Source organism: Watersipora subatra, chromosome 1 (genome assembly GCF_963576615.1).
Source record: "Watersipora subatra chromosome 1, tzWatSuba1.1, whole genome shotgun sequence".
NCBI lineage: Eukaryota > Metazoa > Bryozoa > Gymnolaemata > Cheilostomatida > Watersiporidae > Watersipora > Watersipora subatra.
The window spans coordinates 43,351,695-43,367,012 of record NC_088708.1 but is presented as its reverse complement, the minus strand read 5'-3'; the positions used below and the strand labels follow the sequence as shown (position 1 = coordinate 43,367,012).

The 15,318-nt window shown below is 36.8% G+C and overlaps 1 protein-coding gene across 6 annotated transcripts in view; it reads right to left on the bottom strand.

Moving 5' to 3' along the window:
- Positions 1–15,318, bottom strand: part of LOC137398708 (uncharacterized) — a 44,524-nt gene that overhangs the window by 9,070 nt on the left and 20,136 nt on the right. For 4 of the 6 annotated variants that reach the window (XM_068084928.1, XM_068084898.1, XM_068084922.1 and 1 more), the window contains 17 exons: positions 14,624–14,978; positions 13,946–14,136; positions 13,068–13,335; positions 11,712–11,885; positions 10,234–10,457; positions 9,700–9,870; positions 8,799–8,940; positions 8,358–8,558; positions 7,547–7,717; positions 6,667–6,789; positions 5,733–5,762; positions 4,781–4,918; positions 3,647–3,826; positions 2,442–2,648; positions 1,602–1,869; positions 1,070–1,238; positions 545–731 (listed from right to left, as the gene is read on the bottom strand). In XM_068084928.1, the coding sequence (XP_067941029.1) occupies positions 545–731; positions 1,070–1,238; positions 1,602–1,869; positions 2,442–2,648; positions 3,647–3,826; positions 4,781–4,918; positions 5,733–5,762; positions 6,667–6,789; positions 7,547–7,717; positions 8,358–8,558; positions 8,799–8,940; positions 9,700–9,870; positions 10,234–10,457; positions 11,712–11,885; positions 13,068–13,335; positions 13,946–14,136; positions 14,624–14,978 (3,199 nt within the window). The remainder of the gene's footprint in view (positions 1–544; positions 732–1,069; positions 1,239–1,601; positions 1,870–2,441; positions 2,649–3,646; positions 3,827–4,780; positions 4,919–5,732; positions 5,763–6,666; positions 6,790–7,546; positions 7,718–8,357; positions 8,559–8,798; positions 8,941–9,699; positions 9,871–10,233; positions 10,458–11,711; positions 11,886–13,067; positions 13,336–13,945; positions 14,137–14,623; positions 14,979–15,318) is intronic. The other 2 variants (XM_068084903.1, XM_068084911.1) reach the window with 2 other exon arrangements.

Here is a 15,318-nt window from a genome sequence, read left to right as displayed (position 1 = left end):
AATTTTGCCTTAGAGACACCTGAATGAAAGTGTAGACTCAGCAGTGAGCGAGTTCCAAAACAGAGCTGATGGTAGAGATATACAGCGCAGAGATATACAGCGCAACTTACTTTACCTAGACTAAGTATAACTTCACCTAATTCAACTTACCGGTATATATTTTTAATATCTCTTTTTTACATTTTATTTTCAAATTTTATTTATGAGATTGCAATATTTAAGGAAACTTCAATATCACATGTCAAAAAGTACTCTTAGTGTGAAGTCAAATATTTGTTCAAGTTTTGCATTATTAATATAATGCTATTAAATTTATATTATATATCAAACAAATTGTGTATGTTTGGTTGTTCGCAAGAGTTGGTTTGACTGCATTTGCTTTACCACCTAAATGATAAACAAATCCCTTATATGTAATAAACTCATGAGCTAGTTGAATTAAATTAATTAAAAAAAATAAGAACTACATATATATCTGCATGTATTGACATGTTCTTTTAGAGTTGCATCCTCTGAAGATTCACAACTTTGTACAAGAACTAACCTTGCATGAGAGCATCATCTAAAAGCATGCTGGTACCATACTGTGGTAAAGTTATTTCTCCAGTCTGCATATTAATAAGACCTTGATCTTTTGCGCTGTAGATATCCATGGGACCAGTATCTCTAGGTAGGGAAGAGCTCATTGTTCTGTTCTTGTGTATAGTCGAGTAGATTGGGTCTGCTGCCTGCTGTTATATAAAGATAATAAAGAACATGCTTGTAGAAAACATGCATTGAAAACCAATATAAAAATATTATGGCAAAAACTATGACGTTTTTGGTTTGTTCTTGCCACTGAAAAAATATCTATCCAGATGCAATGGGCAGTATTGAGTTGTTTCTGCTGTTAGTATCTCTATACTATAGATGGGCATGTGAAGATGGCAGCAGAGAGTATCAATTAGTAACAGAAGTGTACCACAGGTTTTGGACAGTCTATAAAACAGGGATAAGTTCAAGTCTGAAAGAGTACGCATAAGAATATCATGATGTGCGTAGTGACCGATCTGCATGTTGTGCAGCCCACCTTCTGGCTGGCGGAGCTGATGACGCTACCAGGAGAGGGTGGGCCTGCCATCTGTTGTGTCTTATAGCTGTAAGCTCTCCATTGGGTCCGTGGAGCAAGATGACCTTGATTTACCGCTCTTCCCAATGTCATTGCTTCTCCTGACTCTGGGTTCACAAATTTTCCTGAACTACAAACAGTTCCAGCGTGTCCACATTTTATAAATGCTTTCACGACGTGATCATGTGACAGATGTATTCATAGCATGGCTATATAATAGATTGCAACTCATGTAACCTTTCTACTTTTAGCCCAGCCACAGACTATTTTCATGGTGAATGCTAATCTACATGCCTATTAGATAAGTTTACAATGAGTGTGAACTGTGGTATGGACAATGAAGACTATTACATGATCGAGCTGCGATTGCATGAAGTAAGGATTAAACAGGGTTATCATGTAAGCACATCATAAAAAAGCGCATCATGAAAAAGCGCATCATGAGAAAGTGCAACATGAGAAGGCACGTCATGACACAACCATGTATGCATACCGAGAGTCTATGATGCCATCTCTGAGAGCAGACTCGAATGTGCGTGATTGTCTTTTAGCAGGTTTGACAGCAGTGTCCTCTGATCCTAGTCTCTGACCAGCGTCATCGACTAAGAGACCCCTTCTGACAGCCTCATCCACACTCATCACCTGCCCTGTGCTAGGACACGCATACTTTCCAGTCTGAGTGTTTATATATCCTCGCTTTAAAGCCTCAGCAAATGTTGTTTTAGTTATACCAAAAGATGAGGGCCCCAGTTTGATGAAATCTGAAAAAGAACCGAACAAATCTATGACATGACTATCTGGTGCATCTTTGTTTACTGTTGATTGCCACAATGGCGGGCTTAAACCAGCCTATGACTTTGAAAATCGACTTCTAACTAGCAACAGACACCTGTCTGTCAATGTCAGACTAACCTGATCACTCGCATCGCCAACTAAAGCAACCCAAAGGATTAATGACATGTCTAAAGAAATACTGCATAAAAGCACAAAATTGGTGTCTTTGACACAAAATATTTATATGTATGATCAATAAAAGCTGCACGGCTTGTCACATTAGAATTTTATGTCAAATTTTAACCGTTTTAGCAACAGTTACATAAAAAGAGTAGTCATTATCCCTATTTTTACATTATTCTACACTTATATCATTCTAGTATATAAAATAAAAAAGTATGTACTTCCCATTAATCTCTATAGAGTAATCGAACTACTATTGGACTAAACTAAACCAACTTGACGAGTCAGTTCCAATAAAGCACTCAACAAATTAATAATTGCAAGCTCAGAGCTGATTGGTCAAACAACCCGGTCTACTCCGGGATTTCTGACTCACTTCGTTTTACTGCAGTGTCTAGCAACATGACTTCTCCTGTCAGTGTGTCTTTATAATTCCTTTTGGCGTTATCAAGAATACCCAATCTGACTGCCTCCATGACTGGCAGGTCTTCCCCAGTTTTAGCATTCAACACAGAGAGAATGGTGAATGTCTGGAAGCCAGAAGGGCCAATAGTCGCTCCAGGCATTGCTTTACCGGGCTGACCTGCCAAACACAAAAACGAATATGAAAACTACCATAACTATAAAAACAATATCTGGTCCATTTCCAATTTGAACATCACATTCGGCAGTGGTGAGAAGAATTACTAACATAAACAAAGGAAATTAAGATCATGAATAAAGTGTGTTCTTTCTGAACAAATCAGTAAAAAGAACTGAAGCTATGTTCATTAAATATTTAAACAAAATGATTGTTCATGATCAGTTTAGACCAGCTTCATGTCAGCTTGATGAACTACAGTTGTTCATCATTTCGGATATCTGTGATACATTCACTTGATGAACTAGAGTTGTTCATCACTTCGTATATCTGTGATACATTCACTTGATGAACTACAGTTGTTCATCATTTCGTATATCTCTGATACATTCACTTGAAGAACTACAGTTGTTCATCATTTCGGATATCTGTGATACATTCACTTGATGAACTAGAGTTGTTCATCACTTCGTATATCTGTGATACATTCACTTGATGAACTACAGTTGTTCATCATTTCGGATATCTGTGATACATTCACTTGATGAACTAGAGTTGTTCATCATTTCGTATATCTGTGATACATTCACTTGATGAACTAGAGTTGTTCATCACTTCGTATATCTGTGATACATTCACTTGATGAACTAGAGTTGTTCATCACTTCGTATATCTGTGATACATTCACTTGATGAACTACAGTTGTTCATCATTTCGTATATCTGTGATACATTCACTTGATGAACTAGCGTTGTTCATCACTTCGTATACCTGTGATACATTCACCAAATAAACTAAAAGAAGCATTCAATGAGAGTTTGGAAAACTGGCCACAAATAATTTCCCTGTCTTAGTTTAAGCTACAACTCGGCAGCGACTGGATCTAACTGTTTATCTAGTAGAAATCTATTAAAAGATAGAAAGCTGCCTCAAAATATTCTAAAAAAAATTTCAGCAGAGACAAAAAATATATGGTAGTTAACATTAAACCAAGTCTCTACCTTTGAAAGCGAGGCCTGTTTTAGTTTTTGACTTGTCGTAGTTAGACTTGGTGATAATCCAGCCAGAGTGCAAAGCTTCATCTAGACTACAAACTTGTCCAGTGTGAGCGTTGCAAAAGGTCTTTCGACCACGGTCGAGAAAGCCATGCCGAAGTGCATCACTTACTGTCATCCGCTCACCTGAAATCATATCATCATTGAATGGCTGTTTTAAATCAAGCGTACACTTTCCCTTAATCGCTGAGTAATTCTATGTGAACAAGATCAAAGACACTTTCAAAATTTTCCCTCAGAAAACTAGAACTAGCAAGTGAAATTTGATGCATAGGATAAATTATTATAACATTACTATGTCTAAAGAAGCTAGCAAGAGGCATAAATTATTGAATGGGGTATAAAAACATAAGGCAAGTATTAAATGCTTGTTAATACTTCACTACATGTTCATTTATCAGAAAATTATTGAAAAAGCCTAAAGGAATTATTGGATAAAAACAAGGAAACAAGTATGAGTATTTAGAAAGCTTATGATGTAACATAAAATCAGCATTATTTGTTAGCACTTTAATGCTTCAATGTACCATTGCATAAAAAAGAAAATCTTTTTTAAATTTAGGGTTAGTATATATTAGAAATTCATAAAGTTGATGCTTAAAACATAAAACTAGGGTTGGATAGCACCTGAAAAACGAGTTTCATAAACTGAAGGAGTTATCAACTCATAAACTGGTCTATTGCTTAGTGAGTCATCACAAACTTCTCACTGTATCTTCTCTAGTTGAATATCCAAGTTGTGTATAGGAGAATGGTACGTAATATGACAATCAGGTAGATTTTATGTTAAACTTCAATATTTCAATGCTGCTGCAAGACACAGCGTTAATAAATTTATCCCTGACCTTCAATGCCCAGTCTCAAAATCACCATTGCTAGCTTTTAATTTTACTTGCCCATGACTGAATGCCAAGCTAATAAATCAAAAAACTAAAAATATTTTTACCATCGGTTCTTTCCGGAAAATGAGAACGTCATATTTGTTCAATAAGGTCCAATTCTACAGTGGATCCCACGCCTGTGATTTCAATATATCACAAGAGAAAACAACTCTGTAACAGTTAATTAACAAGCTTGCACCTGTTTTTGGGTCGATGATTGCGGCTATAGAGAATGAGACTGTGTCATGGGCAGGTATGGGCTTAGCCTTTACTAGACCTTGCTTGATGGCTTTGTCCATGCTCCAACTTTCCATTGTGTCCACATTCACGTAGTCTCCTGCAAATCCACAGCCACTGATCAGTTTCATATCAGCTGACAACAATGAGTTTAATTAATCTGATCAGAAGACTAGTGTAAAGGCAGCAAATTATAACATCGAAAAACTTGATTTTGATTATTAATCCACTGTAAAGAGGTCATTCAATGCACTGTAGCGGGTCGTATAATACAGAGCGATTGCTATACTGTAAAGTTGCCAGACAACACACTCTGCCGCAGTCCAGTGATAGCGAAGAAATGACTAAAAATACTGTATAACAAGAAGTTACAAGTATGCTAAACAGGAAAATAAATGAAGGTGACTGGTCAAAGCACAAGAAATACCAAGAAGTAGTCCATACTGAAGCAGAGCTTAACTACTATGTTAGAAGATTATCCAAAGGTTGAAACTTTCATGCCATGTGAACATGTGGTCAGTCTAATAACTAGCGTGTACTCAACATTCAAAATATAATATTAAGGGTTGAGCTGGGCTCGCTCAGCAACTCATGTCTGCAGGCATTTAGCATTGCCAGCAAGAATCATAGTAGAGGAGAGGGTAAAGAAACTGGACATACATCTGTGCTACTAGATACAAGACACTGTAATGCTATGCTTATAAACTATTCAAAAGCACTATTGCCTTAATTATAATAGCGACATCATGGACACTGGTATGCTAGATCAAGCTTCCTGGCCAGACTATATTTTGAAGCAATGCTGGCAAGTGCTAAAGACACCAAACGCATGACCGAAGCAACAGATCTGCAGGTAGCTAGCGGCCTATATGGGATCATTACAAAACAACATGTATAAGAGATGCGTAGGAAACCTGTTAGCTGAAAGAGATATGTGCGGCAGCCTGTAAAATCACAATGTTTCAGTGATAGTCTCACACTATTGAAGAAGGCTTATGCATGTCCTTCTACTAAGAAAATAGCTTTGCTTATCACACTCAAACATATACATGTAGTTTGTTTTCACTATTATATTATTATCACCATAAGTGTATTGATGTTATTCTATTGCTATGAAATAAAGTTTATTACTCCGTGTCTATTACTATCACTACGAATATTACTCTCACTGTATACTTTTACTATCACTACCTGTCTATCACTCTATTGTATACGGCTCCGTTATGAATACATAGTGAGACTTGGCTGTAAAATTCAATTAGATTCTAACACACATTTGATAGGTTTTACCGGTAAATACTACAGTAAATTTCCTTTAAATGCTTTCGGTATTTAGTCAAACAGCATTGTTTACATCACTTGAAAAATATGTTGATAGAGCACCCTTTGACTACTGTCTGCACAGGCAGGGTTTGGAAGACTAAGCTGAAAGTGCCTTCTACAACTAAAATCAAAATTACTAAAGAATGATACCTGATTCTTAACTCTACTTATAGCAAGTATAACAATATATTTATCACTGCTATAAAGCTTATAGCAAGTATAACAATATATTTATCACTGCTATAAAGCTTATAGCAAATATAACAATATATTTATCACTGCTATAAAGCTTATAGCAAGTATAACAATATATTTATCACTGCTATAAAGCTTTAGCAAGTATAACAATATATTTATCACTGCTATAAAGCTTATAGCAAGTATAACAATATATTTATCACTGCTATAAAGCTTTAGCTATAAAGCTTTAGCTTTTACCGAAATGTTAAAGAAATAAGAGCACGGCGTAAGACATCAACTGCGCAATTAGGACTGCAAATCCTATATGATCTACACTGAGCATACCTGTAGCCTCATCAATGATACCTCTGCTTACAGCTTCCTTTGCTGATACCTCTTCCTGAGTCTTTGGATCAACAACAGCCTCAATATCAAACCTTTTTGTGGTGTTAACTGTCATTGATGTGTCTGAAGAAAAGGCATTACTCTGAGATAATTTCTTGAAACTTGTTTTGTAATCAAAATAGAAGGTCATGACTAGGGTCGCTGTGTTAGCATCCAAATGTGAAGCTTGCAATGAATAGGCATGCAGGACAACATTCTAAGAATGTGGAATTAAAGTCGGTATGTACACAGATTAATAAGTGTGCATACGTGACCTGTGTACATATACCAGTGGTATAATTCTCTACAAAGTCTTATATAAACACATATCCTACCGAATCATTATAATACTGCTACAGGTATGCATGCCCAAGTATATCATGAAATGCTGGTATATCTGATGTCTTGTTCAACCCTCACGAAGTACTCTAATGATGCTTCAACTTACACAATATACTGATACATACTGCGGTTCGGCTTAGTATAAGGTACTGTTACTCTGACTTAACATACTATAAGGTACTGTTACTCTGACTTAACATACCATAAAGCACTGCTGCTCTGACTTAACATACCATAAAGTACTGATACTCTGACTTAACATGCCATTAAGTCTGATACTCTGACTTAACAAACCAAAGTACTGCTACTGCGATGCTACCCATCATGAGTAACAGTAGCGATGAGTTTAGAGATCCAGAGCTACTGATATTGTGACCTTGTTTTTTCGATACAACAAATTTTTATACACGAAGTGATTTGAGAATACTCAAACATACTGTTTACAGCAACCATTTCAACAGCTGCTATGATAACATCTGGCTGCTATTACATTAATTACCTGTAGGTGAAGTTTTAGAGCTGTTGGGGTCATCCAATGTTGCCACGAGCAGACCTTCATCTATGGCCTCTTGTATTGTATAGACTTTGCCAGTATGGAGGTCTTTGTATGAACTCAGATCTGCATCAAGTATCCCGAGCCTTACTGCCTCCTTGATGGAGACTGTCTCATCTACAACACCACCAGCAATATCTAGAATATAGATCTACTCTACTGCCGCTCTTTACAATATCACTGTCATATATGTCAGCTATTAGCTAACCTGTGAACTTTAATAATTGGGATCACCTAGTGGTTTCATCAAAAATGTTATTCAGTTAACCAGAAAAACAGAGTTGTTTGCACTTTAGAAGAATCTGCTTACTACATATTTATGTGTGTGATCTATGACACCTGTCCGGCTTGTCACATTAGTATTTTATGCCAAATGTTAATCATTCAAATTTCTGATATGTAGTTTCGTTTTGATGATGAAATATTTGGAAAATGCCGGCCGTGTACAAAATGTATGAGGAAAAGTGATCTGGTTTAAAAATGATATTTCAACTAACCATCATCCGATAAATCATAGAGTTGTTATGACTCTTTCTATTTTAATAAACACAATCTGTAACAGCTGAATGGGGCTAGCTACACTATGTATAACACCGAAAAATTTAATCTGCTTGTGCCTATCCTAGTTATAAGTAGACCCAACTGAAAACAGGGAGCTAGACAGATAGCTTCTAGCTCAAATCACAAATCAAGGTAAGCTAAAGGTCGACGGTGAAGATAATAAAACGCCCAAGTGTGATCTGCTTAGTAAGCCTACCGGTCCTGGTATCCTTGGCTCTCGTGATCGTGTATGACTTCTGTTCTGTGTAAACAGCATTGGTTACATCTTCTTGCTCTTCATTTCTAACCTTGCTGCTAGTCATTCCTTCTGGGAGTCGACCCTCAACTCTCATCAACTTTCTATCTATTGCATCAGCCAGGGATATCGTGTTTCTTGTCACCGTGTTAACATATACACCTAATGAATATAGATATATTTTATGAAAGGTAGCTGTGGCAAGCATGCATGAGTACACTCCAGTAAATCAGTCGTATTGTAAAGAAAGTGAAAGCTTCATCCTACAGATCTAACAAAAACTAGTAATATGGTAAAGTGAAATATAAAAAACACGACATAAGAAATATGTAAGGCCTAATATTAACATCGGCCAGATAAATCAAAATTAGAATATTGCTGCAGATGGGAATAAATGCTGACCTCGTTTAAAGTCTATTACACCATCATCTAGGGCTTGAGACAGTGAAATCTCCTCCCCTGTCTGAGGACAAATAACTCCTAGTATGTTGAACTTTTCTCCATCAGGCAAATCTGTGGTCTCCATACAGCGTAACAGTTGTCTCTACAAAAATTGGAAATACTAACTCACATCATGCCGAATACAACAAGGTAATACGATAGCTTTAGAATTTGGAACTGATGGAAGTTATATACTTCTGATAGCGAAAAATCAAGAACAAGGTTTCCACTCCCTACAGTAATTGTCACACCCTCGGTAGTCTTCACACAATACCATAGTTTTAACAACCTACACTAGTTCAGCAAAAACCATTTGTGGGCAAACTGTAGCCTAGTTAATTGATGTATGAAAGTAAAATGAGTACGCAACCTGTCAAGAAATATTATTTCGCAAGTCTATGTTGAAACATTTTGCATTTTCAATTCCTAACAATCCAGCAATACATAGAGTTTACTATGAGAAGCATAATAACAATAACATCATTGAAAACAATAATAATCATGACAGTATAAAGAAATAAGCAGAAATAAAAAAAACATGATAACAAAATTTTCAGCACAACTAATTAGCCCAGAAAGAAATTTTTAAATTGTTATGAGCATTCTACCTACAAAGAGCATGTCCATCAACCAATGGTGCCATTTCTAATGTACCAATCAATTTAAAGAGAATTTGTCTTCTTGTTCTTAATGTAAGCTAGGTTGTTTGATTAAACAGTCTAACTGTGACCACTTTAATCCAGTTCCATGGCCAACTAAATAAATCCAGTCTTCTAGATGACGAACCAGTCAACTAGACGACCAGATTGGCATATTCTGCAGAATCTGTGAATTTTAATAAAACGCATTGGAAACAACTTACCTTGATGGCATCCTCAAAGGTCATTTGTTCCCCAGTAAGTATGTTGTGATAGGTGGCAGTTGAAGGGTCTATAATGCCCAGCTTAATAGCTTCTCCCGCAGTAATGGTGTTCTTAGTGCGTGGGTCCACTACAGTATCTATTATATAGCTCCTCATTGGAGACCTTATCACCTAATGAAAAGAGAGAAGAATTAAACATGCCGCCTGACATATTGATGACGTTTCATATAGATGTGTCTCGTGCAGGTAGTATGCACACACTAAACACAGCGTGGACACAGTGTTTACCAGTGCATGTATAGTATGTATACAGTATGTGTGTACAGTGTGTGTATGATATGCATGCACTGGCCATGTAGTGTACATACAGTTTGTGTATAGTATAGTATGTATATAGTTTTTACAGTGGGCAGATGTGTCTGCAACACAAGTAGTTTGTATATAGTGTACTGGCAAATGAACACAGCACTTAAAGATAGAGAGCATATTTTAAACACATACTTCAAATGTACATGGATAATATAGGAAGTATACCTGCAAGTTGGACTCGTGATGCTGTGAATGAGCTGGCCTATTAATATCTGCCTCATCTACACTCCTAGCAACAATGTTTGTAGCATCAAGTATCCTTTCCTCAGTCTTTCTTTTGACATCCAAAACCTCTCCGCAGATCAGTCCGTGTTTGACAGCATCATCCAATGACAGCGTATCATTTGTAGACGGGTTACGATAGATACCGTCAACCGTCGAAATTATACCTAGAGAATATTGCCTTCTTCTGGTGGTCAATGATACTTTTCCATTACAAACAGTATATGGGTGCAGGAGAATAAGGAATATTCACAACAAATAATTTTAAGCTACTGGTGCAAAACCCAACATCATTCAGGCTAATTCTGAATTACTGTAGACCTTCATAGCCAACCAGTAGTGAGTACGAGATAGGATAATATCTGGCATTACTTAACGTGATAAACTATAATACGCATCTGTATATATGCTGGATTATGATTAAATATGACCAGAAACAAGATAATAAGAGGTTCAGAAAGAGTCTTAGTTTCCAGTTGCAATGAATGGAAATGACTTAGGACAGGAGCAGATGAGTGGAAATAGATGCGAATGACCAAGGATAGGAGCAGAAATAGATGCGAATGACCAAGGATAGGAGCAGAAATAGATGCGAATGACCAATGATGGGAGCAGAAATAGATGCGAATGACCAATGATAGGAGCAGAAATAGATGCGAATGACCAAGGATAGGAGCAGAAATAGATGCGAATGACCAAGGATAGGAGCAGAAATAGATGCGAATGACCAATGATGGGAGCAGAAATAGATGCGAATGACCAATGATAGGAGCAGAAATAGATGCGAATGACCAAGGATAGGAGCAGAAATAGATGCGAATGACCAAGGATAGGAGCAGAAATAGATGCGAATGACCAAGGATAGGAGCAGAAATAGATGCGAATGACCAAGGATAGGAGCAGAAATAAATGCGAATGACCAAGGATAGGAGCAGAAATAGATGCGAATGACCAAGGATAGGAGCAGAAATAGATGCGAATGACCAAGGATAGGAGCAGAAATAGATGCGAATGACCAAGGATAGGAGCCGAAATAGATGCGAATGACCAAGGATAGGAGCAGAAACAGATGCGAATGACCAAGGATAGGAGCAGAAATAGATGCGAATGACCAAGGATAGGAGCAGAAATAGATGCGAATGACCAAGGATAGGAGCAGAAATAGATGCGAATGACCAATGATGGGAGCAGAAATAGATGCGAATGACCAATGATGGGAGCAGAAAAGCAGCAATAACTAACTGTGGAAGCCCATGAGCCACGACAGCTGATAATGGATGAAAATCGGTAGAGACGGACAAAGATGAAAGTGAAGCTAAGAAGGCTAGGATAAGAGGAAATGAGCATAGACGATTAAAGAGCACATCACCAGACAATCAACGACATTCACTGATATAAGAGCAGAAGTAAACAGGACTCACCTTCCACCAGAGCCTGGTTATAAGAGATCCTCTCTGTGGTGACAGGGTGTACCACATAGTCTACCCTTACTTTTTTAAGCTCAGTTATAGTTGTCATCTTGTTTATTGTCTGCTCACTTGAGATCATCTTAACATGTCCCTTCTTAATGGCATCACTGAAGGGCAGCTTCTGGCCTACAGTTCACAAAACAGTTGACAGGTCAAGGTGTCAATTGGATTTAACAACATATCTAACTATTTTGGCCAATCTTATTCGATAGTTTCTTTCAAATTCATGAAATGTCGCTACAAAGCATTGAAGGATTAATCTAGTTTTATTGTTGACTTTAGATAAATCCAACGCGGATTTAAATTAGCACAAATATTTTTACATACTAAGTTCTACTACCAGATTTCTCTTTTGTTAGTGTTCATAATATTTTTACCAATACAGTTAATCTCCAAAGCCAAAATGTGCAAGTCAAATTATGTTATTTAGCACTCTGAGCACTGATTGTTTTCTTTAAAGTTATATTCAGTAATTTCAGTAGAGGAGTAGAAGCAAACATGTGCTGATGATCACATCATTCTTCATATCGCTATACTAATTGATTTACGAGCTGTTAACAAACACAAATATGCCCCAATTAGCATTATTTGTATATAGCATGCCATAACTTGTAAGACTTGTCATCACGTATCATAATTGTTTTACTATACTGTGCTGTATATCATCACCATCTTAAGGTCAAAGCTCTCTAACAAGCATAAGTATGTCATAATTTATATGAAATATCCCATATATGATAACTTGTCATAACATGCCGTAACATGTGACGCAACTTTACTGAGCGAAGTACAAAATAAACTATTTATTTGCTGGTATCAATAAATAAATTGTTTTAGGTATGCACTTTTTAAATTAGACGGTGTATAAAGTATATACACGATACGTTTATATATACAATTATATAAGTATATAAATACGATCATGTATATAAAATATACATGATGCTGTATATGATCATTTTTTTTAGGTTATACGCATTTTGGCCAACACAACTATGCCGTTATTTTTAACAGAATTGAAATGTCTGATGACATTTTACCTAAAAGGTCATATATATACTGTTAGTTCTGAAAGTTGTAAAATCCCATAAAAGAGGAGAGCAGAAAGCAAACAATAAGCTATAAACAAATATCTAAAGTGGAACGCTTGAACCACAAATAGCATACTTCGCAGCCAATTTACTAATATAATTGTCAGAAAAAACATTTTATCTGCATTTTCAGGTTTAACTGCTCTTAAAATTGAGCAAACTAAGTTCTAGGATCTTTTCTAAGTACTGTTCTTAAGGTGTATTTAAGGTTACTGACCGGTAAGCGGACTTGTCCATTTGCCATATTTGTCAAGAATATTTTTGTCCAGAGCCTCTTTTAGTGTGTAGACTTTTTTATTTCCAGGGTTAGTGAAGTGTGCACTCTCTCCATCAATCATTTCGTGATTGACGGCTTCTTTTAGAGTGTAGACCATCCCTGACTTAGGATCAGTGTATTTGCCAGACCGAGGATCCAGTGCCCTGCTTACTATGCAATCAGAAAGAGGCAATCCCTTCTGCTCCTTCTCGACAAAGGAAGAAAACTCCTACAATAAACAATCAATACAAAAATAATTTGCTCAAACAGCTCAACTTCATATCATTATCATATAATTTTATAGTTGCTTATAAAAAATTGGAAAATGCGTGGGTGGGTTATCCAACGAGGAATGAAAAGATTCATTCTAGAAAAGCATTCCTTTCAGTTCAGAGAACCCCGACGTTTTCTAAGGTTGTTTACAGAGGTCACTCAGGTTAGAAATCTTTACAAAATTATTAGCAAGGGTAATTATGACTAGGCAAAAACATTTGCCAATTAAACAAACTGCGGTACATGTATTCAGACAGATACTTATGTGAGTCTGATAAACAGCAGCAAAATATAACTTGGAAATACAAAGTTGTCTGCTCTTATGTTAATGGTAATTATAACACAAGGAAAAAATTTGTTTCGAATCTTGGGCATTTTCATGACCTGTTTTCTAAATTGCTCTTTACATTCCCTTAAAAAGACAGCATTTGATGAATGAGTCGCTCCTTTCCCAACAGACTTCTGTATTTCCACACAATTTGAAAATTATGTCATTCAAACGAGCCTAAGAGCTCTGCTTATTGACCAAACGCAAAACAAAATGGCGAGCATAAATTTCCAATCACCTTTCTTGTGCTGTACTCCATGATAGCTTGCTTTAGGTTTGCCATCTTCAACTTCTCATAATGTCTAGTGATTCCATTTCTTATCTCATCATTGGATCCCTGAATAAGGCCTCGACGAATTGCCTCAACCAAAGACATCGTCTCCCCTGTGGTGGGATGGGTGAACTCTCTTCGTGTCAAATCGATGTACCCTGAATAATAATGCTAACCTTGAATAAGTTTGCTTTAACCAATTGCTCAATTTTGAAAACGGGTATTATGTGAAGAACTTGCAAGCTTGGTATTCTTTTAGATTATCAATTCTGCATTGAAGATGAAATATTGCTTTTCTACCACTTATTTACAGAATGCTACATAATACAGGTTTGGTTATCTGGGCTGGATAAATGTACACAGTGTAATTTATTACTCATAATATGATTGAAGTACTCTGATTTAGCTTATATGAACATAGCAGTGATAATATATTTGGACTAATCAAATTAAAAAAAAATGAATTGGCAGAGAATGCAAATCCGTTTTGAGCAAAGGGAATATATGAAAATGCGTGAAATTAAAATATAATTTGTGAACAGAAATAGAATGAACAGATAAGTATATCTGTCTTCTCAAACACCTTATATACGTATGTAGTGGTTGCAAGCTGTCTTGGAAGGTTGGCTGATCTGGTTTACAAACCTTCATCCAGAGCCGAGTCTATATTGATGCTGATATTTTTCGTCACATTGCCTCCTTCTCTTTCAATGATGATTATTTCCTTGTCTCTGATGCGATGAGGTAATGGTGAAGGCACTGTCTCCTCTCGCCGCTGCACCGTTTCCTCTTGCCGCTGCATCCTCAACATAGGAGGGCTATCTCTCTGCACCGGAGGGCTGTATCTTTGTGCTGGAGGCTTTTCTTTTTGCACTGGTGGCTTATGAATGGGTTGAACAGGCTCATCCATAATTGGTGGCGAATGAGCCTTCGTCTCAGTCGACTCCACTGTTATCTGCATGTCACGAAGACGAGGATCCAACATCTCTTCCTCCACTGTCTGCAACAGTCTCTTTATGTCAGTTCAATGGATAAGATATTTTGCAAAGCTTAGATGAGCACCTACAGCAGCTGAAGCTGTTACTCCTGTCAGGATTTTCTACTATGTAAGTGTTTGAAATATACCTACAGCAGCGAGAGACTGACATTTCTTCTTTTAACATATGTAAGCTGTGCAAGTAGCTGTTCAGATATTGGTGAAAAACTAAGATATAGTTGTACCTCAGTTCTCGAGCATAACACGTTCCTGAGTTTTATTTGAAAACTGAACTATTCGAATACTGAATCAGTTTCCCCATAAGAAAACATGGATCTCGAATAATGCATTTCTAAACATGGCA